Source organism: Canis lupus, chromosome 2 (assembly GCF_003254725.2).
Source record: "Canis lupus dingo isolate Sandy chromosome 2, ASM325472v2, whole genome shotgun sequence".
Classification (NCBI taxonomy): domain Eukaryota; kingdom Metazoa; phylum Chordata; class Mammalia; order Carnivora; family Canidae; genus Canis; species Canis lupus.
The window spans coordinates 19,702,600-19,728,915 of NC_064244.1; the positions used below are offsets into that span (position 1 = coordinate 19,702,600).

At 38.3% G+C, this 26,316-nt stretch overlaps 1 protein-coding gene across 1 annotated transcript in view; it reads left to right on the top strand.

Annotated features, from left to right (window-relative positions):
* Positions 1-26,316, top strand: part of ITGA8 (integrin subunit alpha 8) — a 168,814-nt gene that overhangs the window by 93,917 nt on the left and 48,581 nt on the right. The window contains exons 15-23 of the mRNA XM_025445066.2: positions 868-975; positions 7,747-7,802; positions 8,228-8,382; positions 9,636-9,773; positions 10,254-10,321; positions 12,125-12,272; positions 16,580-16,672; positions 19,907-19,986; positions 25,970-26,050. Coding sequence (XP_025300851.1) covers positions 868-975; positions 7,747-7,802; positions 8,228-8,382; positions 9,636-9,773; positions 10,254-10,321; positions 12,125-12,272; positions 16,580-16,672; positions 19,907-19,986; positions 25,970-26,050 — 927 coding nt within the window. The remainder of the gene's footprint in view (positions 1-867; positions 976-7,746; positions 7,803-8,227; positions 8,383-9,635; positions 9,774-10,253; positions 10,322-12,124; positions 12,273-16,579; positions 16,673-19,906; positions 19,987-25,969; positions 26,051-26,316) is intronic.

The window sequence follows — 26,316 nt, forward strand, 5'->3', positions numbered from 1 at the left end:
TGGGGCCCATGTGGTAATCATGAAACTGTTTCACACACTGGCCCGAAGCACTGCCTCCCCTCCCATCAGAGGAAAAGTTACCCATCTTTTCATGTTGTCATCTGGAGTCCTGGCTCTGAACTCTCCTATCTTGGAACAGAGCTTTAAAAATTGCCCCATCCCCTTCCCCAGTGAGTTACTCACTTGTCTCGTTATCCTCACCTGGGGGGTTAAAATGGAGTTTGCTGCGCATTAGAACCACCTGGAGGGCTTGGTTAACCTTCTGATGCCTGCCTGGCCCCGACCCCCTGCGGTTTTGATGCACTTCGTCTGTAGTGGGGCCGGGGCATATCACCTGTCTGAAAACTCCACAGGTGCATACATCGTGCAGTCAGGATTGAGAACCTCGGCTCTGTGTGAAGTACACAGTGATCTTGCCAACCCACCATGATGTGTTTAGCTAAACCTACAAAGCTTGGATAGGAAATTATCAATCAAAATAAAAAACCATCAACCCAGCAGGAAAGAAAATTTGCAAACCTAGAGTACTTACAGGCAGGAGCAAATAGAGGATGATGCATTTCCTCAGACCCGAATGTAGCAGATCCCAGCACAGCACTTCGCAGCAATATCCCCAAAATACCTGGAGTCCACTCCATAAACAAAGCAGGTCTGTGAATGCCGTTTTGCTTGACAGACCCACAGCATCCTTGATTTGTAGCCATAAGCCATAAGCCCACACGTGTTTGAAGGTAATTAAGTCTGGAGCCCACCTGTTCACCCAGGAAGGCAAAATCTTGGTACAAAGGCTGGGAATGTTGGCAGAGGCCTCTAGAAGTGGGGTGTCTCTCCTGTGGCTCATTGTAACCCTGTGTCTTCTCCCCGCAGGGCAAGGCCAGTTGTCACTGTAGACGCCCAGCTTTTGCTGCACCCAATGATTATCAATCTGGAAAATAAAACATGCCAGATTCCAGAGTCTTTGTCATCTGTGGCCTGGTGAGTTAGTCTGGTGTTTCTCAAACTCTGATGTGGATTCAAATCACCTGGGCTTCTCGTGGTAATCCAGCTTCTGGGGTGGGGCCTGGGACTTTGTAGTTCTGAGAAACTCCAATCAAGTGTGCATCCAATTTAAGTAACAAAGAGTTAGTCTTTCTGAATGGAGAAGGAAAATGTGAGATCTATATATATATACATAGACCTCACACACACACGCACACACACATATAGCGAGAGAGAGATAAAATATTACTATATATATTACTATACAATATTACAACATATACAATATATTGCTCTGTCCTACATACACACACACACTAGAATATTACATAACCCCCCAAAAAGATGAGATCTTGCCATTTGAGGCAACATGAATGGACCTGGAGGGTATCATGCTAAGTTATAAGTCAGACTAGGAAAGACAAATACCATATGATTCTACTCATAAATGGAATCTAAAAAAAAATTGAATAAACAAAAAGAATCTACATACAGAGAACAAACTAGTGGTTGCCAGAGGGGATGGGGATGGGGGTTGGACAAAATGGGTGAAGGCGAGAGAGAGACACAGTCTCCCAATTATGAAATGAGTAAGTACCAGGAATAAAAGCAGAACATGAGGAACGCAGTCAGTGACATTATAGTAACAATGTAATGGGACAGATGGTAGCTATACTTTGTGGTGACCATAGCATGATGTGTATACTCGTCAAAGCACTAAGTTGTACACCTGAAGCTAATGTAATGTGTCAACTACACTCCGAAATTTTTTTTAAGATAACAATATTCAGAGAGATGGAAGATGTAAGCAGGTATGATGGCTATAATGGCAGCAATATTTCTCAATGTCATAGAAGAAAAGCACAAATACAGAAAGGAAGAAAACTAGAGTATTTCTTGTGGTTCTAATCTGGAGTGGGAGGCATGAATGCACACATGGTTTTCAATATATAGAGACAGAAAGAAATATAGATATAGACAAAAAACAGTCTTTCAAAAAAAAAGAGAAGGATCTTTTTACATGATGCTGATCTTTTGTTGTTAACTAATCACTTGAGGCTACTTCTCCAATCTATAGGCTCCAGGTAAGAGAAGAAGCATAAAAACATTTGGGGCAATTTCCAATAAAACAAATCTGGGAGATCTCTTTTCGATTCTTGGCATGCTAAAATAAATATTAACCAAAATGAAAATATATGGATACCCCCTCTCAGACATTTTTTTTAATAGTCAGACTTCAGTTAAGTCACTTGGTTTCCTGCACTGTGAAAACATATGTCAGTTTTACAATTTAGAGTACATAATCAGACAAAAAGTACACATTATTAAAATAGGAATTTTAGGGGCACTTGGATGGCTCAGTCTGTTAAGCGTCTACCTTCTGCTCAGGTCATGATCCCAGGATCCTGAGATCAAGTCTCACATCAGGCTCCCTGCTCATGAGAAGCCTGCTTCTCCCTCTCTCTGCCACTCCCCCTGCTTGTGCTCTCTCTTGCTCTCTCACTCTCTCTGACAAATAAATAAATAAAATCTTTTTTAAAAATAGCAATTTTGTGCTCACAACTCTATTGTTGTGGCCCTGATCTCATTATCAGGAATATTAGTAGAATTACAGTTCCTTTGGTGGACAGTAGGAGGAAACCATCTATATCTATATCACTTCTCAAAGTGTTGCCTCTCAATCTTGCTAGTCATCTAAAGGAACTACAAATGGAACTCGATTGTAACACAGCTTGAGAATATGCGACTTTGTTTCTCAATATGGAGGTCCTCAAGAGTCAGAAGTCAGTGGTATTGGGTAATGCCAACAGGGTATATCCTCTAGAAAATCAACAAATCCTCGGAGTGTTTGAGATTTGCCCTCATTTTCCATAAGGTGTGGTCTAACTCAGACAGTATGTTCAGTTCCAAAGAATGTCAGAATGCAGAACCAACCAGTCTTGACCTAGAGAGCTTAGTTCCAACCAAGCTCAATGTGTTGTTGATGGTCTTTTGACAAGAGTCAAAAGCTTCAAATGCTGGAGTCAAAGCCTTCATGGGTGGAGGTCGAGCGGGCGGGGAGGGGGGGGTGAGGAGGACCCTGAAGAAATGTAGAAAAAAACGTCCTTAGCTGGGTGCTCCCTGATTCATTCTGGGAGGCGTGCCCTCTTCTTTACCGGTTTTTGAAAGTAGCTGGGAAAAGTGCCCTGAGCACATTTTTAAATGGTTTAAAACCATAAAGTATTATAATGAAAACCTGATCTGAGAAAATATGTGAAAGAGCCAGCATCTGTCCTTACCCTGGCGTGATTCACTCATTGAAATGAACTGTGGGAGCTACTTGGGCAAGAGTGCTAAGACTTCAGTATTTCCCCAAAGAGTCTAGTGTTCCATGTTCACAATTGAATGGACCCCAGGCTGGAGTTTTTTGAGCATCTGGGTGTGGCAGGCTCTGACATCAAGTGCTATTTTGAACTAGATCATTATTTCGAAGGATTTGTAGGGTTATTTTTTTAAAATAAAATATAAGTATTTTTAATTGACATGGGTCTGTTTGTTTTTATAGGAAGAGTATTACTTTGTTACAAAAAAAAAAGTGTTTTCCCTTATTGCATTAAATCATATTATTACAGTAAGATGGAATTTGTTATGTGGGCAAATGAATAAATATATGTCTTTATGATTATTTATTCCACTCTATTGCATGCATTCTCTGAGAAACATTTCATTTCCACGCGCAAAAATTTGGAATTAATAGAGGCTCCGGGTACTTGAAGATGAAAGTTAAGAGCCGGCTCAGTCTAGAATGTGTTTCTCTGATAGTTTTTATTTTAGGAATTTAGGTCAGTGTTTCCAAAATGATTGATGGGCAGTTGTCGGTTTGCTTTCTTAGAGTTTTTGTCTGTATTTGATATAACCTTATATTCTACATCTGAAAACTATTTAAGTGAACCCTAACTGGAAAATAGTTCTTCACGTTTATCAGTGTGAATTTCTGTGACTTTCAAAGAGCTGTGTAGTTTTATAAAGTATCTGCTACTGGTATTTCCAAATTAGAAAAAATAAAAAATAAAACCGGCACAGTAATATTAACATTGTTATTAATCAATTAGAAAAATAAAAAGTATTTAGTAAGATATTTCATTTGATAAATATGAAAGACCTTCATTATCCATTTTCAAATTTAAGAAAACCTTTTTGCATAAAGTAGTATGCCTAACTCTATGCAAAATATTTGCTGTCACTGAAATTGAATTAAATTGGTTAGATTGAGAAATGAGAGGTGCCTGGCTGGCTCAGAGAAGCATGCAACTCCTGATCTCGAGATCGTGAGTTCAAGCCCCACGTTGGATATGGAGATTATTACTTAAAATAAATAAGTAAACTTTTAAAAAAATTAATTGCCTTGTAGTTTTAAATCTTGTTTCACATCTACCTCACTCTCCTGCATGGCTATGCACACTGCTATATCACAGTATCATTATCCCAACTGCGCATTGAGTCAGGGCTGGTGTTGGAGGATTTGTCATGTACTGTCCTGCCTTCTGATGTATTAGAAACACTATAGACAAACATTCTATAACCTCCTTTACTGTTTATGTGATGAGGGCTCTGGGTTGATTTAATGTTTTTGTTCCAATCAGACCTATTCAGACTAATGTACCATATTGAATATGATCATAAATTCAAGTTTGCAATTTTAACTCTACTTGGAGATTACAGCTCTCCCTGACAACTCAAGTGTACTTCATAATTAAATATATACCTGAGTGGACCTAATTCTCTGATATACAAAACACATAATGAATATATGTCTGTGTTTATGTAAAATATATGTTTTGCTACATTCAGAGTGAATATTTCAACAAAAATACTAATTCAAAAAGACATAGGCACCCCTATGTTTACTGCAACATTATTGACAATAGCCAAGATATGGAAGTAACCCAAGTGTCCATCAATAGATGAATGGGTAAGAAAGATATGATATATATATTTACAGTGGACTATCACCCAGCCATAAAGAAGAATGAGATTTTTGCAACAGTATGGATGGGCCTAGAGGGTATTATGCTAAGTTATTATAAATCAGACAGAGAAAGAAAAATATTATGATCTTACTTATATGTGGAATCTAAAAAACAAAACAAACGAGTAAACAAAAAACCAGAAACGGACTCATACAGATAACAAACAGGTGGTTGGCAGAGAGAAGAGGGGTAGAGAGGTGAAAGAGACGAAGGGGATTAAGAGGTATACAGACTTCCATTTATAAAATAAATAAGTCACAGTGATGAAAAGGACATCATAGGGAATAGAGCCAATAATTTTGTTATAACTTTGTATGGTGACAGATGGTAACTACACTTATCATGGTGGGCATCGAGTAATGTATAGAGTTGTCAAATCATTGTGTTGTTCACCTGAAACAAATATAACATTATACATCAAATATACTTCAATAATTAAAATTTTCTTAATAATGTTTTATTTATCATAACTTGATAACATTTTTTGATATCTGATAGGACTATGTCTTTTTTTTTTTTAAGTAGGCTCCCCACCCAATGTGGAGCTTGAACTCAGGACCCCAAGATCAAGAGTTGTGTGCTCTACAGACTGAACTAGCCAGGCACCCCAATAATAACAATTTTCTTTAAAAGAGTTAATATTTTGGCCCACTACTATAAAATGTTGAGGTTTTCCTTTTAGATCAGAGCCTTCTACATGGCAACTCTTTTCTGTGAAAGGACACCTATAAACTGGCAGGTTGAGGTACTGTTATCAATAATTCAGTAAATTGTAGCAGTTATTTTAAACTTGTATGAAAAAAGTTAGTCATCCCAGTTAATGACATGGAGGTAACAGAGAGGGAGAACTAAGAAAGGAATATAGAACGACACTGACATGTGATTAATATAATTCGCAAGTCTGCTGACATCATTTGTTGATCAAATACCTTCTCACAGGGGATCCTTGGGTGGCTCAGCGGTTTGGCGCCTGCCTTTTGCTCAGGGCGCGATCCTGGGGTCCCGGGATTGAGTCCCATGTCGGGCTCCCTGCATGGGTCCTGCTTCTCCCTCTGCCTGTATCTCTGCCTCTCTCTCTCTCTCTCTGTCTATCATGAATAAATAAAATTTTTAAAAAATACCTTCTCACAAAGAAAAAATAATATTCATATTCAGAGCTTTATTTCTTTTTCAAAAACTTCATTGCTTTTGAGTTATTCATGTTAAGCACAATACTGTATATAAAGTTATTTTGATTTACATAAGTTGATAATTTCATCACAAATAGGAATCTATCTTGGAAAAGTTAATGAACTTTGTCTATGATTTTAACACATAACCAAATACTTGCAAAAAAAAAGTTGGGCACAGAAAAAATTTCAATTTTGAAGCCTGACACGCTGCAGAATTTTAAGACAGGGTTAACTATTCATCTTCCTTAAATAATTCTAACTGAAGTAGAATTGAGCTGGTACTTGTGATTTCTCTGGGAAAGTGGTACAAACACTTGTAATAGCAGAGACATCTCAGGAAACTATTGGCTTAATGGCATTTGGCAAATTATTTACCCTAAAGGGAGACATTTACTGAGGTCACGGTAGACAGATGAGTCCCAGATGTGACACAGTTTCATTATATTTCACACAGGAAGCTGACACATAATTAACGTATGATTAGGGATTACTTACAGCTTTTGGATGCAATAGAAATATTAAAATCATACTATAGTATTTTATCAGTAAAATCATTAAGACTGTCATTAAATCATAGTTAAGTATTTTCTAAAATTTTAATTTCCTAGAAATGTGAAAAAGCCCCATCTTGAATGCTGGCTGTTAGGGCTTGACATTTTTCAGGAGGGATGTGAGCACATTCTGCAAAGCCAGGCAGAGACAAGTGACCCATTCTCATTTCCTCTTTGGCCACAGAACAGGTCCAAGCACAGGTCATCCTACCAGCTGCAGCAGACACCTCTCTGGATTGAGTTTAGGTCATGTTCTAGGCAAAACTATAAAATGTTTCTTGTGCATGTCCACCATCTTTTAATTGTGTCTACGCACCATATCACGGTGCCCACCCAGCTTGAGACAGCCACGCTAAGCTTCTTCTGTTCTTTCTACCACCCTGCCCTCATGAAGTGTCTACGCCTCTAATTGTACCCACACCAGCAAGTTACCATCAGGTTCCCTTCTCTTCCTAAGCCAAGTAGGGATGTGCTTTAATCATCCCATGGTGCTCCATGCCTCTTAGGATGAAATCCAAACTCTTTAATGTAGCTTTCAAAGCCTCATTCCCACAGATCAACCCAACCAGCCTTGCCTCCTTGCACTTCCCCACCTTGCTCTCACCCCCCAACCATACTGAATTTCTGTGGGTTCCTCAAATGGAGTCATGTTCTTGATCATCTCCAGGCTCTACCGCTAGCTGTTTCCCTGCTGTACTGCCTACTTCTTCCCTAACACAAGGCCAATATTCATATGTATTTATGGAATAAAAGCAATGAGTAATCAATTAATTAAGTCTTAACCCATTGGTTAATTCAGTTAACTTGTGGTTAACTTCCTCTGTATTAATATTACCTGTCTTAATTGTATAGTGTTGTGGTCAACTGGTGAGATAGATAAATATTATAAATATATGTATATTTAGTTGTGTGTGTGGATAATGAGAAGTACAGAGGAAAAATGATGTATTCAATTTATTTTGGGTGAGATAAAGATTGCTACTTCAGATACAAAACTTTACTAACCAATATATTATTGACTGTTATTTTCCATAGCTTCTCTTTAAGCGTATGTGCATCTGTAACAGGCCAGAGCATTTCAAATACAATAGGTGAGCACATTTTCATTTTTATGCTCCTATAATATACCAAGAAAAGTTAGCAGTAAGCGTTTCTCGGCACAGACCACATAAAACTTTGAAAGAGCCCCCCTTTTTTTAATATTAAGATTTCTATGGTATATAATGGAAACTTCTACATAACTATTACTTGAATGGTTGGCATTAAGATTGTCTGCAAAAACAAATATAATAGTTGGGTAGGGGGTGGAAATGACTTTGTCAAACCTTTACAAAACAAGTTTCTCGGCTTGGAGAGTATTTCATAAAACTTCCTTTCAGCTCGTCTATTGTTTTTGATCCCAGCTATGAAAACAATGTTTTCTGAGTAAGCAAGTTGAACTAGAAATTCATTCTAGCACTGCATTCACTGAATACTTTGCCTTTCCTGATGATATTTGCTCTATTTCTGTCCCTAGGCCTGACTGCCGAGGTGCACTTGGACTCCCTGAAACAAAAAGGAGCCGTGAAACGCACGCTCTTCCTTGACAACCATGAGTCACATCTCATTTTCCCCCTCACCATAAAGCGGCAGAGATCCCTCCAATGCCAGGATTTTGTCGTTTACCTTAGAGTAAGCGTTCCAGAATCGCCTTTCTGGCTTCTACCACTCAGATTCAAATTCCAACCATTTTTCCCTGTTGAACCACAAAGACCCACATCAATTTTCCCTTCATAGGCGGAAACTTTACCATAAGGCCACACGCTCCATTCTTGAGCTCCGAGGCAGCTGACCTGATGGAGCGTGGCTGTTCATCCCCAAGGCTCCTTTCTGTTTTGCACACTATCCTGATAATAGTCCTCACTCAGGTGGTTTTCATTTCTCACTGCCTCCCTCCCCAGAAAAACCATAAACGTTAAACGCAAGTTATTTGAATTTTTCTCCTACGTGAGTATGTTCGGCCAGATGTTATCAATGTGCGTTTCAGAGCCAACTCAGGAAAACGTTTAGGCATCCAATACTTTTATTGAAAGCAATTTATGATTATATTCTTTTAAAGAAGTGTATATTTACAGTAACTCCGAAGGCTACCATGAAATAAAAGAGCCAAAGTATTTTTAACACTATTACTCCAGCTTCTTAGCAGTTGTGGGGTTATCTCTCGCTCGCTCGCTTTGTCTCCTCCCTTAATGGGCTTAGTGAGGGAGTGAGAGAACCCACTGAGGGCAGAGTTCAGAGACACATTCTAGAATGAAAAGCTGGGCACATACCCCTTGAGTCTCATTATGCCTGTGACTGGCACACATCTGAAGGTGGCACTCTTGCTGCATGGCCTAAGGTATAACTGTGTGCTCCAGGGCCTTTGTTTATGCCACCCGCTCAACTCTGAAGGGGTTCTCTTTTATTTTCTGAGGAAACTTCAAGTGTGCTAAAGATGTCCTGAAGTTCATGCAAGCTTAAAGAGATGACAAGAGGAGGAGAACCAAGATGTGTCCTCCCCACCCGCCTGGAGCCCAAGAGCACTCATAAACACTGCTGACCTCACAAAAACAAAAGTCCCAATTCACAAAACTCTCCATGCCATTTGTTATATATATATATATTTTTTTTCATTGCAATTTGACCAATCTGTGTGAGAACCTGAAGATTGCCTCCAGAAGCATTTATTTCGATGAAACCCCAGCTATAAACAAGATCATCCCCGAACATGTGCTAATTAAGCTGGCTACCATCTCCCCCACGAATCAGCATGTACCTGGGCCCGCTGCCATGATAGTCCCTGATCAGTTCCACTGGCTAAAGTCAAATGTCGCCTGCCTTTCACAGACTAACATCTTGTAGCTATTTCCCAGAGCCTTCCTTGAGTGTGTGATTATTTTCCCTAGGATGAAACTGAATTCCGAGATAAATTATCTCCAATCAACATTAGTTTGAATTACAGTTTGGACGAATCCACCTTTAAAGAAGGCCTGGAAGTGAAACCAATATTGAATTACTACAGGGAAAACACTGTTACCCAACAGGTAGGTCGCTGGCAGTCTTTGATGGTTGATTCTCAGGCCTCGAGCATCACTCCTGTGACCTTCAGACCAAATCTAGCCTCTTTTGTTTTCATTCCTGCACATAAACTCATGACACTGGGGAGACTTTCCCAACGTGTTTCCTGAAACACTGCATTATTGTGTTTTCAGAAGCCCTTCTCCTTGTGCAATGAGATTTAGTTTGTTCAAAATGTGGCTGTGATGGAAGCAAGATAGCCCATGATCCTCAAAACGCTGCCAGAGTGTTTATAGACATTTCAGGATGAATTGGAATCGGGCTGTTATGTCAATGAGGTTGTATTGGGAGATCACTGCCTCACATAGGGTTTCTAGCTGGGCACAATCACACTGAGTGAAATGAAAAGCTTTGGTTTAATTTGTGGAATCGTTCATACATTTCAAGAAAGAGGATATGATTCAGGTTTACCCAGATTATTCCTGATGCCTGTTTGCACAACACAGGCTCACATCCTGGTGGACTGTGGAGAAGACAACATGTGCATTCCTGACTTGAAGCTCTCAGCTAGACCGTAAGTTTAAATAAATAAACTTCAACGCTTTATCTAATGGAATACAGGTGTTTATTTAAAGCTTCTCTGGAGAAAGTATACACTTTCAACTACTACAAAAAAAAAAAAAAAAAAAACACTCTGCATGAAATTCTTGAGTTTGGCTATGCTTTGGGTTAGCCTGGGTCTTGGGTCAGTTCTTTGTCGCCGGTGTCAAGTGACACACCCTAAGATTTTGCCTGGGCTGTTTCATCTTTCAGCACAAGTGGGGAAAAACATTTTTTTGTTCAAAATGAACCCATCTGGAGGGTGACTCAGGTCGTGTGTACTTGCGTCAGTCCTATGAACAGCGGACTCAGGCTGGTTCTATCTATGCCTTACCCAAATTACGACTCAAAAGCATCCTTAAAATTGTCAAAATGAAATCAATTTTAACTTGCTAAAAAAAAAAAATTAGTGGCACTCTGTGGAGTAAAGCAGAAGTGTCCCAAAATCACATTAAGAATCAAAGTGCAGGATCCCTGGGTGGCTCAGTGGTTTAGCGCCTGCCTTCAGCCCAGGGCATAATCCTGGAGACCCCAGATCGAGTCTCACATCGGGCTCCCTGTGTGGGGCCTGCTTCTCCCTCTGCCTGTGTCTCTGCCTCTGTGTGTGTGTGTGTGTCTGTCTCATGGATAAATAAATAAAAATTTTTTAAAAATTCAAAGTGCTTCAGGGCACCTGGGTGGCTCAGTTGGGGAAGCATCTGCCTTCAGCTCAGGTCATGATCTCAGGGTCCTGGGATCAAGCCCCGTTTGGCCCCTGGTCCGTGAGGAGTCTCCTTATTTCTCTTCCTCTGCCCCTCCCCCTGCTCATGCTTTCTCTCTCTCTTTCTCTGTCTCTGAATAAATAAAAAGTCTTCAAAAAAAAAAAAAAAAGAATCAAAGTGCTTCCCAGTTGCCTCTAATGGAGAATCACCAGTCCAGCACTGGTAAGTGCACTGCATTTTATTATGGAAAGAAATGAGACCATGATGTAAAACATCCTCTGTGGGGGAAAAGGAGATTCATGCTCCTCACCCCCCAGCACACACCCCCAAGGCCTATCCCCCCATCAGTGCTTGGAATTGCTTGGCAATGTTGCAGGGGATTTTTTTCCCCCAAACTTCACAATTTAGCCAGTGTCCTAAGCAATAAGCTTTGACTAAGAGTCAAAGTGGCAAAAGTCATTTGCAAATGTTGGTTCAGTTTGAGGTTTGGAGAGAATTAAATTTCCTCAAAATCCTCAGTCAGCTATTTGAGATCTTATTTTATTTTGCCTCTTTCTTCCCTCTTACCGTTCACTTGCCACGTGTGCACACATGCACGCACACACACACACACCATTCATTTCTAAACCATCTCCCTTCTCTCCCACCACTCCTCTTCTTCCTGCGGGGTGTGTGCAGTGATGTGGGGAGCTGCCTCCTTCTGGCTTGTGAGACAACTGTCAAATTTCCTGGAATTTTTGGTGGCAGATGGTTAAGTATGTCAGTAGCCTCCACAGTGGGAGGATTTACACCACTGGAATCAGCAAGTGCTACAAACTGGTACTCCCTTTTTTTTTTTTTTTTTTTTTTGAGAATACATTGTCAAATATTACCAGCACATCACTGGATGTTGTCCTGCCCTGCCCACACTGATGTGGTTCTCTGGGCTCTTCTCACCACCCTCTCATGGCAAACCATCTTCTTGTCCAAGCCTTATATTCCCACATCTTCCTTCTTTCCTCCCAAGTCTTTAAATAAAGTATCAGTGAATCCAGAGAAGTATGGCACCTAACACTCCTTTTAAACTGCATTTTTAGAGATAAGCATCAGGTCATCATTGGAGATGAAAACCATCTTACGCTCATAATCAATGCAAGAAATGAAGGAGAAGGTGCCTACGAAGCTGAACTCTTTGTGATGATACCAGAAGAGGCAGATTATGTTGGGATTGAACGCAGCAACAAGGTAATACCTTGCAAATTATTCAAAGTAGGAAAAGAGCTAGTTGTATATTTGAAGTTAAATTGATGTTAAGTAGAGCCATCTTAGCTGAGACTTTCTTCCCAAATAAAGGAGGACATAAAGGCACCTTTGGTAATCATAATAGCAATGAGCCAGGAAGGAGGAGGGGGGGTTGTCTTAAGCAGTGTTCATGTCTTTCTTGGCCATAGAGCAGATAAATTGGCCAAAGATTGAGAGCTGAAGCAAGGAAGAGAATACAGCTGGCTCAGAGGAGAAACTCACTAATGCCATCTATCAGCTTGATTCCCCTGCTAACTCCCACCCTCACAGGCCCTTTTCAAGCCTTTGTTTTTAGTTCCTTTAGGTCCCGGAAGGTCTGGTTTTCATTATTGCTTACGGAGGAAGCTTATGGACTCTGACCAGTCCCAGCTGAGCGCTGATAACAGCCTAGACAGGCACTGGAAAGGAAACACGTTCATTTTGCTTCCTTCGTGGTCCACCGTTTTGGGACCAGGACCAAGAAAAGCCAGGTCCTCGTCATTTGTCGGTTGGGCAGTGCCACCATTTATTAAACTGACACTGATGTTTTGTTTGTTTGTTTTTAATAATCTTTCCTTTCCTTATCAGACCATGAATCTTCCCACTCAGGGTATCCTTAGGTTCTGCTGTGTTTTTAATCACTTGGTCCAAAAAGCCATTATAAGTATATGGCAGGATAACGGAGAGAATCCCTTGTCTTCAGAAATGTACAGTCAAGGGTGGAGACCTAGCCTACCACTCTTTCCTGGCCATCACTGCACCTCACACAGAACCAGGCATAATGTTCTTTGAATGACTCAATACTCCAGTGAAAAATATTTCCTCTACAGAAATGTTAGCAAATTGTTGTGATGTTGTTATGTTATAGGCATTGAAAAACATAAGGAATATAAAATTCTCTACTCAAACCTCTAGTCTTGTGGTTTATGTTCTGGCTAAATTATCTTCTTAGTAAAAAAATAAATTCAGGTGAGTAATAATCGTGTATCTTTGACAGTCATAAAATCATGATTTCCTGTTGCAGAAATTTATAGAAAAGTATCACTATACACGCTCACATGCAAATACAATATAAACAAACAAAAAAAGTTCAAGTGTGTTATTTTAGAAAAAATTCCAAGGCTCCACTCACATTTTCACTTGATTCTTTCACGTCAGTCCACCCCTGACTTTGTTAAACAAAGCATCTATTCTAAAGTGTTCTTGTAGCAAAACATCCAGTGTACTGTTCGCTTTGTTGCATGGAAAATATGGGAGAACCTTTATCACTTCTATCTTTGGCTTTAAACCTCACAACAGACATTATCCATAATCTCAAAGAAGTCCTTAACTAATTTTCTTCCATCAGTTTTTCTTGGGCAGAGATGTAGCTCGGTCTTTGAATTTCACATGACGAAAGCCACGTTCTAATTTATTCTTTGTTTTGAAGCATTTTGAGGTTTGTGTACCTTTTTATTTAAACTCCGTTCAAGGTTTTTTTTTTTTTTAGACAATTCTCTCCGGGGGAAACATATTAGGATTATCTGATTGTAAATTTTGTTATTCTTTTGTTGAAAACATTCATCTTTTCGAAAATGTAGACGCTGACCTTCTCTTTCTCTGGAAACCTTCACTGAGCCAGACTTCATATTTCCCTTTGGTGGCTTTTTCTAAATTCTTCTAGGAATAAGGGCCAATGTGCTTTATATTATGATTATTATTGATATTATTACTGGTGTAAACAATTTATAATACAAAATTTACCATATTAGCCACTTTTTAAATGTGCAGTTCAGTGGCCCTAGGTACATTTGCACTGTTGTACAATATCCATCAATTGAAATGTGCTGGGTACTGCTCTGAGATCTTATGTGGATTCAATTTACTAATCCTCATAGCAGCCTTATAGAAAAACAGCAAGTCTATCAGTATCCCCACTCTATAGATACGGAGAAATTGAGTAACAGGCCCAAAGGTACACAACTATTATGTAGCAGAACCAAGACTCACACCTCCACTATTAGGTCTAATCCCATGCTCTTAACCACTGATCTACACTGCCTCCCAGAAGCTTTGACCTCACTTCCTTCAGGATGGCGTTTCTGGTGCTGAAATCTAGGTGCATGACCCCCTCTATCACTAAGACTCTCTCCTATCATAAAACTCAAACTGCACTGGTTATGTTTCCATTGCTTGTCACAATTGCTTGTGATGACTTTTTACAGTTGTTATGATCATCGGAAATTCGGTAAGGACAAGGAGTCTTTTTTATCAATGCCTGGTAAACAGCAGGTCCACAGTAAATATTTTTAGTGAATGAATAATATTTTAAGAGCTATAAATGGATTAGAGCAACAGTGTCCCTGGAGCAGCTAAGGAAAATAATCTAGAAATATCTAGAAAAACAATCATTGTTTCTCTCACTCACAGAAAGGAAATAAAGGTTAAAAAAAGAAAAAGGGTGGAGGAGGGAACTGGGGGAAAGAAAAGATCTTTGATTGATGTGAAAAAAGCTATTTCTAGAAAGCTGGAAAAAATGTACATATAACTTTTAACCTTTAGATAAGATAAAAATATTTACTATAGAAACTAAGTCCTTGAGTTATATTCAAAGGACTCATGGACATTTTTAAGAGCTTTTGCTGGTTCTTTTTTGCTGTTTTGAGGACTGAGTTAATAATTTGAACACAAAAGTTCTTTGTACGATTAGGGTTAGTAATAGATCCTTAAGATTTTAAATACATGCTAATTCTACCTTTCAGAAGAAAGAATGTTAACAGCTATTTGAAACTATGTTTCTTAGCTGCTTAGAATACTAACAGGTCACTGGGGTTATTTGGGGAGAGCATTATTAAATTGCCTCCAGATACCAGTCACTCACTCCTTTCTTATGAGTCTAAACAGACTTTTCAGTGGGGGTTGATTACAGGAGGGAGGATTTTATAGTTACTTGGGTTTCTATTTCATTTCAGACTCTTAGAAAGTAGGATGGGCTACTTCTTTTTATCTTCCATTTACTACTTTTTGCCCCACACTACTCCAGGCACTAAGAATAGAACAGACACACACACACAAAAAAAAACCCTGTTCCTCTGAAGTTAATTTCCTCAAAGCATATGATTTACTTACAAAATTCTTCACCTGGATGTATTTGTCGTTTTCTTATTGGATCTTATTTTTTCTCAATGAAGTAGGAGGAATGGAATGGAGACTGGTTTCTGAAACTTTTACATGAAAAGTCACATTACTTCCTTTGAAATTTCAGTAGAGCCGACAGATGGACAAATGTTCCTCGTGTTCAGAGAACCCTCTTCCTCGGACCTCTCCTTGGGCAGAAATCCCCAAAAGGTTGCTCCTTTGTGAAAGTCTTCATGTTGCAAGCTTATCTCTGGGAATGAGAGTGACAGGTGGCACTTAGTGGCACTTAGTAAGTTAGAGGGAAATAATGGGTAACATTTGTAGCTATCACCAAAGGTGAAGCAGGGCCATACGGACATTATGTTTTGAAAAATGGAAAGGGGCTCAGGATGGAGAGCAAGGTGTGGATTTTAAAGCAGCTGGGAGTAGTGTGAAAACAAGAGATAGAGCTGGAACAGAGGGAAGGAGTTCAAAGATAAAGCTCCTTTACTTCTCATCTGGTGTAACCTTGAGAACTTGTCCAGGGCATAGTTCTAAGCACCTCTTCAAACTTGAGTTTGATACTTTCTAATGAGAATAAGATATAGGTAGAAGAAGGGAGACATGAAGCACGAGGTAAACATAAAAGTGTTCTCTTCCCATCTTAAGTGTTTAGAGGGTTGAACTAAGATTGGTCGTGTAATCTCAAAATGGGGCCATGGTGTGTAAAAATTTGTGTTCAGAGCAATTCTCTTGCAAAATACTCATTAAGTCGTATGATAGCTTCCACTAATACCTGTCATTTCAGTTTTTGCAAGAATAAATTTGTTCAGTGATATTTACTTATCTGTGATCTTCATGGCCCAAATTTAACAGTAGCAATAATAAAAATAATTCCTAAAATGTTCATTATTTCATGTATTAAGCATTTTCTTCCTCAGTGAAATGTACTAAGTATGTTGACTAAGCCAATTTCTTCCTATAATTAAACTTTGATTTTTTTTTTTCTATCAAGTTTCTCTTCTGACTTAACGGTTACACATGAACTCTTGGGCACAGTTGCCCACACAGGTGTTTGAAATCAAGAGAAGCTTCCCGGCCCACACATCGCTTTTGGGACAGGATGTAACTTATTTGCCTACTGAGCTCCATGCTGGTGTTCTTTCCCATTGCAGGGGTTGCGACCACTGAGTTGTGAGTACGAGATGGAAAATATAACCAGGATGGTGGTGTGTGACCTTGGGAACCCTATGGTGGCTGGAACAAATGTAAGAGAAAACCAGAAGACCTTACTAAGTTCTAATTGAATTTTTAAGAGAGCTAATACAAAGCTCCCCAATTAGCACTCAACAATTTAGCACCTGGCAAGTGAAACAAATTAGGCAGGAAATTACCACAGTGGTGGATTTAGCATTATAGCATATCGAGAGTGAGGAATCTGAGGTTAAGAACACAAAAACACGAATACTTTCATATGCTTTTTTCTTTGACTTTACTCTTACATGTCTTTTAGGTGCTACAAATTTGTGAATTTCTTTTTGGTACAGGTTTTTTTCTTGGGATATTTTTTCTTTGAATTTCACTGCAATTTTTTTTGTAATCAGTAAATGACTTAAGAAATGACATCATTAAAGATTTTAGCAAAGGTGATTAAGCTTTTATTTTTGACATATTTCCCGTATGAATATCATTCACAGCATTTCATATTAAAATGTTACCATAATCCAGCTTTTGAGTCAGCTTTACCAGGTCTGTATTTTTCCATGCATTTTAATTGAAGAATAATAAAATTGTAGCAAGAAAAAGAAAGAGTTAATAATGATTTATAATGTGCTTCTGAGAGAATAAGGACATGTTCTTCCTCTCTTTTTCTTTGTTTCCAGATTTAGGAACTTTTCATTCAAGATTACTTGTGGACAATAAGTTTATTTTATTCAATAGCCATTTAAATACATATAGTAACTTCTTATAATAAATACCTCAATAAATATCTCCATAAATAAATATCTCAATAAATAGGTGACCAGGCACTCATTCCTTTTTCAGGTATTGAAAGTGTTAAATCTAAACCAGAGATCATCTAAGATCATTAATAACCAACAGTAATCTTGGAACAAAAATTGGCCACCAGTGATTCTCAAAGTGGAGGGTAAAAATGGCTATGTGGTCTTAACCACAAATGTGTTTATGTGACTGGATGTCAATCCACTTAACCAACAAATAATTTTTGGAAGTCAAGGAAGTAAATTGTTTGTATTCATTTATCTGTGAGGTCTATAGTGGAAGAAACCTAATAGCTTTCTTATCTCACCCCTTAATGCCCTTAAATACATCAAATTTTATTGCATTCTGTTTTGTTATAAAACATTTTGATTTATTTACTTCTTCATTTCGTACTTAAAAAAGTAATCCTCAGATTGTAGTAAAATTCCAAATGTAAGAGCAGTCCTAAATATTAAAAAACATCATAAATCACCAACACCATTTATTTCAGTCCCAACATTTTAAAAAATAGTTGTCAAGTGACTTTTTATTTTAATTTAACAAAACATTCAAGGTAATATTTAGATGTATTTCTTCTGATTTGTGAGGAGTTATGTCACTTTCATATACTATGTGCCAGTAGGATTCATAAAAATGTGTACAATCTCTCAATCAGGAAAACAAAAAAAGTAGTGGTTCCACAGAGGTTCTTTAGAATCAGTGCCCAGAGATCTGGTGTTTGATTCTAGTTGAAAACATATGGGTCTTTTATCAATATGAAATTGTCATATCTTTGTTGTGTCTTTGTCCCAAGCTAAATTGTTCTACAATGAAGACCAACATTAGCCAGGCTTCATCATAATATGGCAAGATCCCCATTACTAGAACTATGCAAATAACAGCACACTCTTTCACATTCTTTCAACCATTTGTATTGTGCCCCTTCTATATGCCTCATCCTAAGCTAGAGTCTCACAACCTCAAGATGAAAATATACAATCCCCATTCAATAAGAAACTTGAAATTAGCAACCTTAGAGGTTGAGTGATGGGAAGAGTAGCGAAGGAGAGACAGGGAAAGAGAAAATTTCTGCCTGACCTGGCCTGTGGGACCAGACAGTATGTTGCAGGAGGATCTCTTGTCCTGAGCTTTGAAGAATGAGTAGAACCTCTTCAAGTAGAAAAAGCAGGAAATGTTTAAACAGGTTTCCATAGAAGAGAGAAGTTTATGTGCAAAGTCCTGGAGGTCTGACCAAAAATCGTACATTGTTATTATTAAGGAATTCATTGTGGCTGCGGCATAAGGATGCATAGGTTTAATAATTAGACACTCCTGGGTTTAAATCCCAGCTTTGCCATTTTCAGTGTGATACTTTGGACAAGTCACATTGAAATGGGAGAATTTCTGTGTTTAGAAATGTTTGGAGCAGTGCAACGATATGATGTAAATAAAGCCACTAGGGCAGTACCTGGTGTGCAGCATAATCAGTAAGGGCTAGTAAAATGATGATGAGGGTTTACAATAAAAACAATGATTTATTATTGTTCGTGTTAACATGAGTTTTGAATCACTCATGATTTGATTTGATTCTCATAATATAGTGGTCAAGAAAACAGGTTCTGGAGTCAATTTGCAGGAATTTCCACTCCAACTCTACAATTCATTTGCTGTGCTCCTGGAGGAAGGCACTTGATCTCCCTAATCCTCAGATTACTCCTCAATTGTAAAATGTCAGCAATCATAATACCTACCTGTGGGGTGGTTGTCATGATTATGTGAGGCAAGACACATAAGACTTAGCACAGTACATGGGAGAGTAAGTCATATAATTACTTAGCTCTTGTTTTTACTTTCTTATTTATAGTATCATTGCATTTACTTTTCCCAAAGTTTTAAAAATCTGTACTCAAAAAAATAAGCTCAAGTATAAAACTTTGAAAAATAAAGAAAAGTGGAAAAAACAATCCCTACACTCATACCTTAACATAACCATAGGATGTTATTCTGATATATTTTCTTACAATATACCCTCACTCCTGTAATTTTTCCATCGATAAACTTTTAAAACAATAGGTGAAACACATTGTACATACAACTATGTAATCTGTTTCTTTATGGATCATCATTACAATGAAGCATTTTCCACATTTTGCATAGAATTCACAACCATGATTTCAATGGCTACCTAAATGTGCATCAAACACAAGCATTACAGTTTTCCAAATCAATCATCTCTCGTATATTTAGGTTGTTTTTAATTTAGTACATAGGAAGGTGGCCAGAGAAGAGTTCATACAGGGCTAAATGAAGGGAAGAAACCACAATGTAGAGGGACTTGAACTGTCTGGGCCCTGCAATCTTAGTTGCATGATTTCCTCCCAGCAACCCAGGGTGGAATCCGAGAAAAAGACAGCAAGCTAGGGTGGGGATTTGCAAGGATGACTTAAAGAGATTTTTATGCTGCGTATAAAGTCCCTCCCTGTAATAAACTTAGTGTCTTGTGATTTTTTTTCTTCTAGTATTCTCTGGGCCTCCGATTTGCAGTTCCACGTCTTGAGAAAACAAACATGAGCATTAACTTCGATCTCCAAATCAGAAGGTCAGATCTTTGAGTGCCTAAAATTATGGTCAGCTTTCAATATTAGAGAAATCCATAGTGAAACGAATGGCCACTCTCCAAGCTCCTTAACCTTTAAAGGTCTCCTGAAATTAGAACTCAGACTTTCACAGATCATTTTTCCTTTGTTCTCGTTATTTCAGTTTTGTTTTGTTTTGTTTTGTTTTAGAAAAGAGACCCATTATATGAGCCAAGTTATTTTAGTGAAATTTTGTTCTGGGTACCCTCCCACCCCCATTTACCTCCATTTGTCCTCATTCTGATTCACTTCCCTTCTCCCACTCTCACCAACACCTATACTACATTCCCACCTTGCTCTCAGCTGGTGGTCAGCTAATCCCTGAGGATAAAAATTTTTGCAAAAAACAAAATGGATTATGCATTCGCAATCTTGAAATCCAACTATTCAAGAAATAATGAGTCTCTGACAATTTCACTGTGAGCACTATGGCAGGAAGCTGGTGTGATCATATATTGGTTCAGAGCCTTCATTCAGGGCCTTTTCTGGTAACTACAAGCCAAAGCATGTAAGTAGCTGCCACTTTTTTCTAAGACCCTTTTCAGATAAAAGTGTAATTACTACTTCCCTGTCTATTCTGTTTAATACTCCATGGCTGAAAATAATACTTAGTGAGTGGGAAGACTTGTGGGGAACAGTGTACATGAAAGCCCAACTGTGGACTTCAGGCCATTAGCCAGTAATGGGATCAATTTAATGACTGCAGGCCAGTATTAAAAGAAAAAGGAGATTGAATAGAATGGAATGTATCAGAGTCCTTCCTGTTCGTGAAACAATTCAATTAGATAAATATAAATGTGTATAGTAAGACACCCTGTGAAATGTATATATATTTTTTTTATAGTCTGCAATTTTAAAAGTTTGAACAACATTGGTATAAATAGCATATGCTCAGTGTGATGAACCCTTATTCTAACTATAACACAACTCTGAAGTCAGTCTCTACAATTTGGTTCTCAAATCCTAGTGTGCAGTGTGGCTTAATCTCTAAACTTACCTTCTGTCCTATAAGAAGTGATTGGAGAGTGCTGACTTTGTGCAATGGATTACTTCTTAACAGCTACTTTGACTCAACGTTTAGGGTTTTTAAAAAATATATAAACTCTATAAGAATATAGCAGATTTTTTAAATGTACAACCTAGAAGTGCCTGGATGGCATAGTCAGTTAGGCAACTATCTTCGTTTTGGCTCAGGTCCTGATCTCAGGGTCATGAGATCAAGCCCTGAGTTGGGCTCCACACTCAGCATGGAGTCTGCTTGGGATTATCTCTCCCTCTCCCTCTGCCTCTCCCACTCATGCATTCTCTAAAATAAATAAATCGTTAAAAATTAAAAAAAAAATTTAATCTACAACCCATATCACAAGCCACACCCCCTAAATTTTATGATAGATTTCTAATAAGGAAGATTTTCTAACTTACCTTAGGTCTTATTCTGATCGTAATTAGGTCTTTTTTAAAAGTTTAACTTAATATTTTCTGCTAGAGATTTAAAAAATGTTTACCCTATTAGGGGTAAGATGCAGACAGAATGAATTCTATAATATCATTTTACCAAAAGCTTATTAAATCACTTCTTTGTATCTCTATAAATGTGTATTTTCCAGAAGTTTCAGGTAGTCCTAAATATTTTCATTTGAGAAATATTTGTAAGTTTTCAAAAAAAAAAAAAAAGAAAAGAAAAGAAAAGAAAAGAAAAGAAAAGAAAGTAAAGCACTCCAGTGAGGACCACCATCACTTCAGACAGTGGCCTAAAGTTTCCTTTTTCTCACCATCACTGTCTGTGACATTGGTCCTGCAATGGCATGAAGATATATTTGTCATGAAATTTAAAGCCTTTATTTAGAAAGAAAATCTGGTGCAAAGATGCAAAGCAAATTCCTTGACACATCCTTCTTACTTTTGATTGCAGTTACAGGTAATAGAATGAGTGTAACTAGTAGTTCATTCCAAGGAGCAAAGGATAACAAATGATGTCCTAAATGCCTTCTCCAAATCCATCCTGGAGATCATCATTCAAATAGTGAACTCAGCAATGAAGTATTAAATTTGATGGAAAATGGAAATGGTCACAATTCAACATCCCCCTTCATCTAAAAGAATGGACCATGATTATATTCCATCCTTACATGCTATAGCAACTCATGACTGTTTTAACATTAACCTGAAAAAAATATAAAAAGGCAGAAATGTAGAACTAGAGAGCATCCAGGAACATACATAAAGCATCAAATTCCAAAACCAGACATTTCAGAGATAAAGAGAATACTTTATCTTTCTATCTGTTTGAGAATACTTAACACTGAGGTAAGCATTAATCTACATGCTTTGCCTGGCCAACTCCAAAGACATAAATAAGTATTTAGTGGCTAGTTTGCATTCAATTTAAATGTGTTAAAACAAAGATAAATTAAACCAAGTGCTCTGAAGTCTAAATTCTTAAGCTTTTGACCACATTGACCTCTGTTATCCACATTTAATGCCCCTTTCCACAAACAGAACCCAACAGAGAAATGAGACCTTATATATTAATAAATTTAAAATATTTCATGTTACCAAATGTTTGCATTAAATGGTCTCTTCATGCCGTGGCTTTGTGTGACATGTAAACATTCTCTTCCCTGTGTGAAGTGGTTCTCAGATAGCAATTCCCACATACAAATAGGTCCTCATGATGTCACTGAAATTGCTTCCTTGGCAATGGTGAGATGAACACTGTATTTGCTGATGTGCCAAAGACCACAGAAGGCGCAGAGGGAATGTTAGAAAACTCAAACTGGGAAACAGTAAGGAAAAAGAAAAAAGCATTGAAGTGATAAGTAAAAAACATGTTTATCCTTGTGCATGACATAGGGTGTAGTCGTGGAGAGGAAATCCTTCATTCCTGCGTAGAACTAGCACCAATGATATAAATAGCTCAGTGTCCAAGCCAGTGATGGATGACTTGTTTGAACATAGCAGTGGTATTAGCAAGGGAGGTTTCCTTCCAGGAAAGAGGTCAAGGAAGCATCTAAGTTGTATATCAAGCCTGGTGCCTTTCTTACCAGGAGATGTTGTTGATACCAGTGGTTGATTGCAGTACCAAGTGTCATGGCAAGGCTGTGTGACAGAGGACGATTTTGTTTGTGAACCCGATCTAGTCTCCACGTCTGCCATTGCTCTCACTGTCAAATAGCCTCTGCAAGCTTCTGATGAGACTTCTGTCCAAAGACGATTTCAGTGCCTAACATCTATATACATTTTCAGGGTGTTGTGAGTAAAGTCAATTGTGTCATTTTAACCACATGGAAACAAAATGCAATGAAATTGTGGGACAGCTAAACTGAAACTTGTTTTTGTTTGTAATTTTTATATCTACTGCTGCAGAGCAGTGAGAACTAGAAAATTGAACCAAGTCTGGGTAAGGTGTGAAACAATGAGATTTCAATTTCTAAACTACAGAGTTTCCCATAATGCATTTGGAACTACACAGTATGCAACAAGTAGAATTACTTAATGACTCTTGCTGGTTAGTAATTCAGTAATTTAAAAAAAAACACACAACAAAAACCTTTTAGTTATATTCCCCAAATGAATGAGAACATACAATGTTTGTCCTTCTCCAATTGACTTACTTCACTCAGCATAATACCCTCCAGTTCCATCCACGTTGAAGCAAATGGTGGGTATTAAATAATAGTGAAAGGGAATATAAGGGAAGGGAGAAGAAATGTGTGGGAAATATCAGAAAGGGAGACAGAACATAAAGACTCCTAACTCTGGGAAACGAACTAGGGGTAGTGGAAGGGGAGGAGGGCAGGGGATGGGGGTGAATGGGTGACGGACACCGAGGGGGGCACCTGACGGGATGAGCACTGGGTGTTATTCTGTATGTTGGTAAATTGAACACCAATAAAAAATAAATTTATTATTTAAAAAAAAAAAAAAAAACCTTTTCGTTGTCTGATTTTCCCCAGATGTGATGATAATAAAGCGGCCTGGAAACTGGGGTTTCCAGGGATGAACAAGTCCCCCTAGGCTCATCACAAGGCTAGCAGTGATGCCCCATTACAGGAAATGAGCCTGACATTGGCCTGTTTATATCTTTTATGTGTGTTTGCAGTTTAAGTGGCCTTATCAGTATATACAATCAGCCGAGACTTTTCAAAAGCATTGTGGGAACATTTCTGTCTCCTGCTTTGAAAGCAGACTCTTATCATCTCCTCTCTAGCCCCCACATTTGGAAAGCTTCAAAAGCTAGTCAGAACACATACCATTACCACCAGTGCAGTGTGAAAGCTTATCCATTGAATCTGCGTGAAAGACGATGATGAAAAGAGGAGGCTTTCTCTTCTAAATGAGACCTGGATATAAACATGACCCATCAGGGGTGGTGTGGCCACATCTGCTTGCTGAAAGCTGCATAATCTTTGGAATATGACGGTGACTCCAGTGAAATCACAAAAGGGTTATAAAGGCAACTGGCATTTGCATTCAAAGCTCAGCTACTGGCTGAACGTCTTGTGAGACCATGTTTCATTTTCCTTTACAGGATTGGGTGCTTCGCAGGTGCATTTTTTTTAAATTAAATTTCATATGTAGGTGCACCTGAGTGGTGGAGTCTCTTAAGCACCCAACTCTTGGTCATGATCACAGGGTTGTGAGATAGAGTCCCACCTCTGGCTCGGAGTTCAGCAGAGTCTGCTTGAGTTTCTCTTTCCCTCTCCCTCTGCCCTGCTGCATGCTCTCTCTCTCTCTCAAATAAATAAATCTCTTTTTAAAAATATTAAATTTCATATGTAATTACATTTGCTTGAGATAAAAGAACCAGCAGATTTAAAAATAATTTTGCCACTGTTCAAAGAAACATTATTAAACATGCACTTTCTATCTTGAGAATCTTTTTTAAAATTTAAATTCAATTAATTAACATACAATGTATTATTGATTTCAGAGGTAGAGGTCAGTGATTCACCATTCTTATGTAATATAATACCCAGTGTTCATTACATCACATGACCTCCTTAATATTTATCAGTTACCTCATTTCCTCCTATCTTTCTTTTTTTTTAAAGAGCTTATTTATTTACTCATGGAGATGCAGAGAGAGGCAGAGACATAGGCAGAGGGAGAAGCAGGCTCCCTGCAGGGATCCCGATGCAGGACTCGATCCCGGGACTCCAGGATCATGACCAGTGCCAAAGGCAGACGCTCAACCACTGAGCCAACCCAGGTGTCCCTTCCTATCTTGAGATCTTGATGCACTTGATAACGTCTGTGTCATGTCCTAACTGCCTTGATGTGAGCTGCCCAAATTCCTGGGGTCTTGCTTCTTCCCACCATTGGCAATGCTTCTAATTCACTCCCAGCACCCCCCACCCTCATCAGCCAGTGAACATGCAATAAATGTACACTTATTTTAATACTACTTCAGGAATAAACCACAAGGAGGGTAAATTTGCTGCCAAAACAATGTATGGTATAATGAATTCCAGAGCCAAATGCAAAAGCTTTTTCCATTATGTGCTGCTCTTGGATTATTTATCCAAGTTCTCTTCTTTATGAGCATGGAGAATCAGGAAGGAGTGACTTCCTTTCCCATTTAATGGACAATGAACATGATGCATAGAGAAGTTCAGAAACGTGTCCAAGGAAGAGGTTGGCAAATGAACTCGGCTCACTGCCTTCTTGGTTGAGCCATTGAAACAAAGAAGTGTTTAAGCTTTTCTAGTCTGCTGTGTTTTCAAAATAAGATATCTTCTTAGGGAAAGTCATTACATTACTTTCACTCATAGAGAATCTTAGCATTTCCATTTTCAAATGGTTACAGTTTTGTAGAATGGATATGCCATTGTTTTCTGAATGATTGTATTGGTAGCGTTTGTTGTTCAATATATAGAATGTTATGATTGTATATTGTATCATGTCTGAAAAATACATGCAAATCATATTGTCACTGTGTTGTAGTTCCAACAAGGACAACCCAGACAGCAATTTTGTGAGCCTGCAAATCAACATCACTGCTGTAGCTCAAGTAGAAATAAGAGGGTAAGTAATAATCAAGACATTGTAGTTGTTATACTATAATACCATACTAATACTATAATAGCTTTAGTTCTGGAAAAAAAAAACTAGTAAAAACTATATGAAATTTTCCTAACACATTAGCGATCACAATTCACTTTAGTTCTAAATTTCCATTATTTTCTATCCACCATTAGACTTCCATTGAAAACTAGAGCAAACTACATTTGGTATCAACTTAAAGGATATCAAAATGAGATATCCCTTTATTCCCCACACTGACAGGTAAT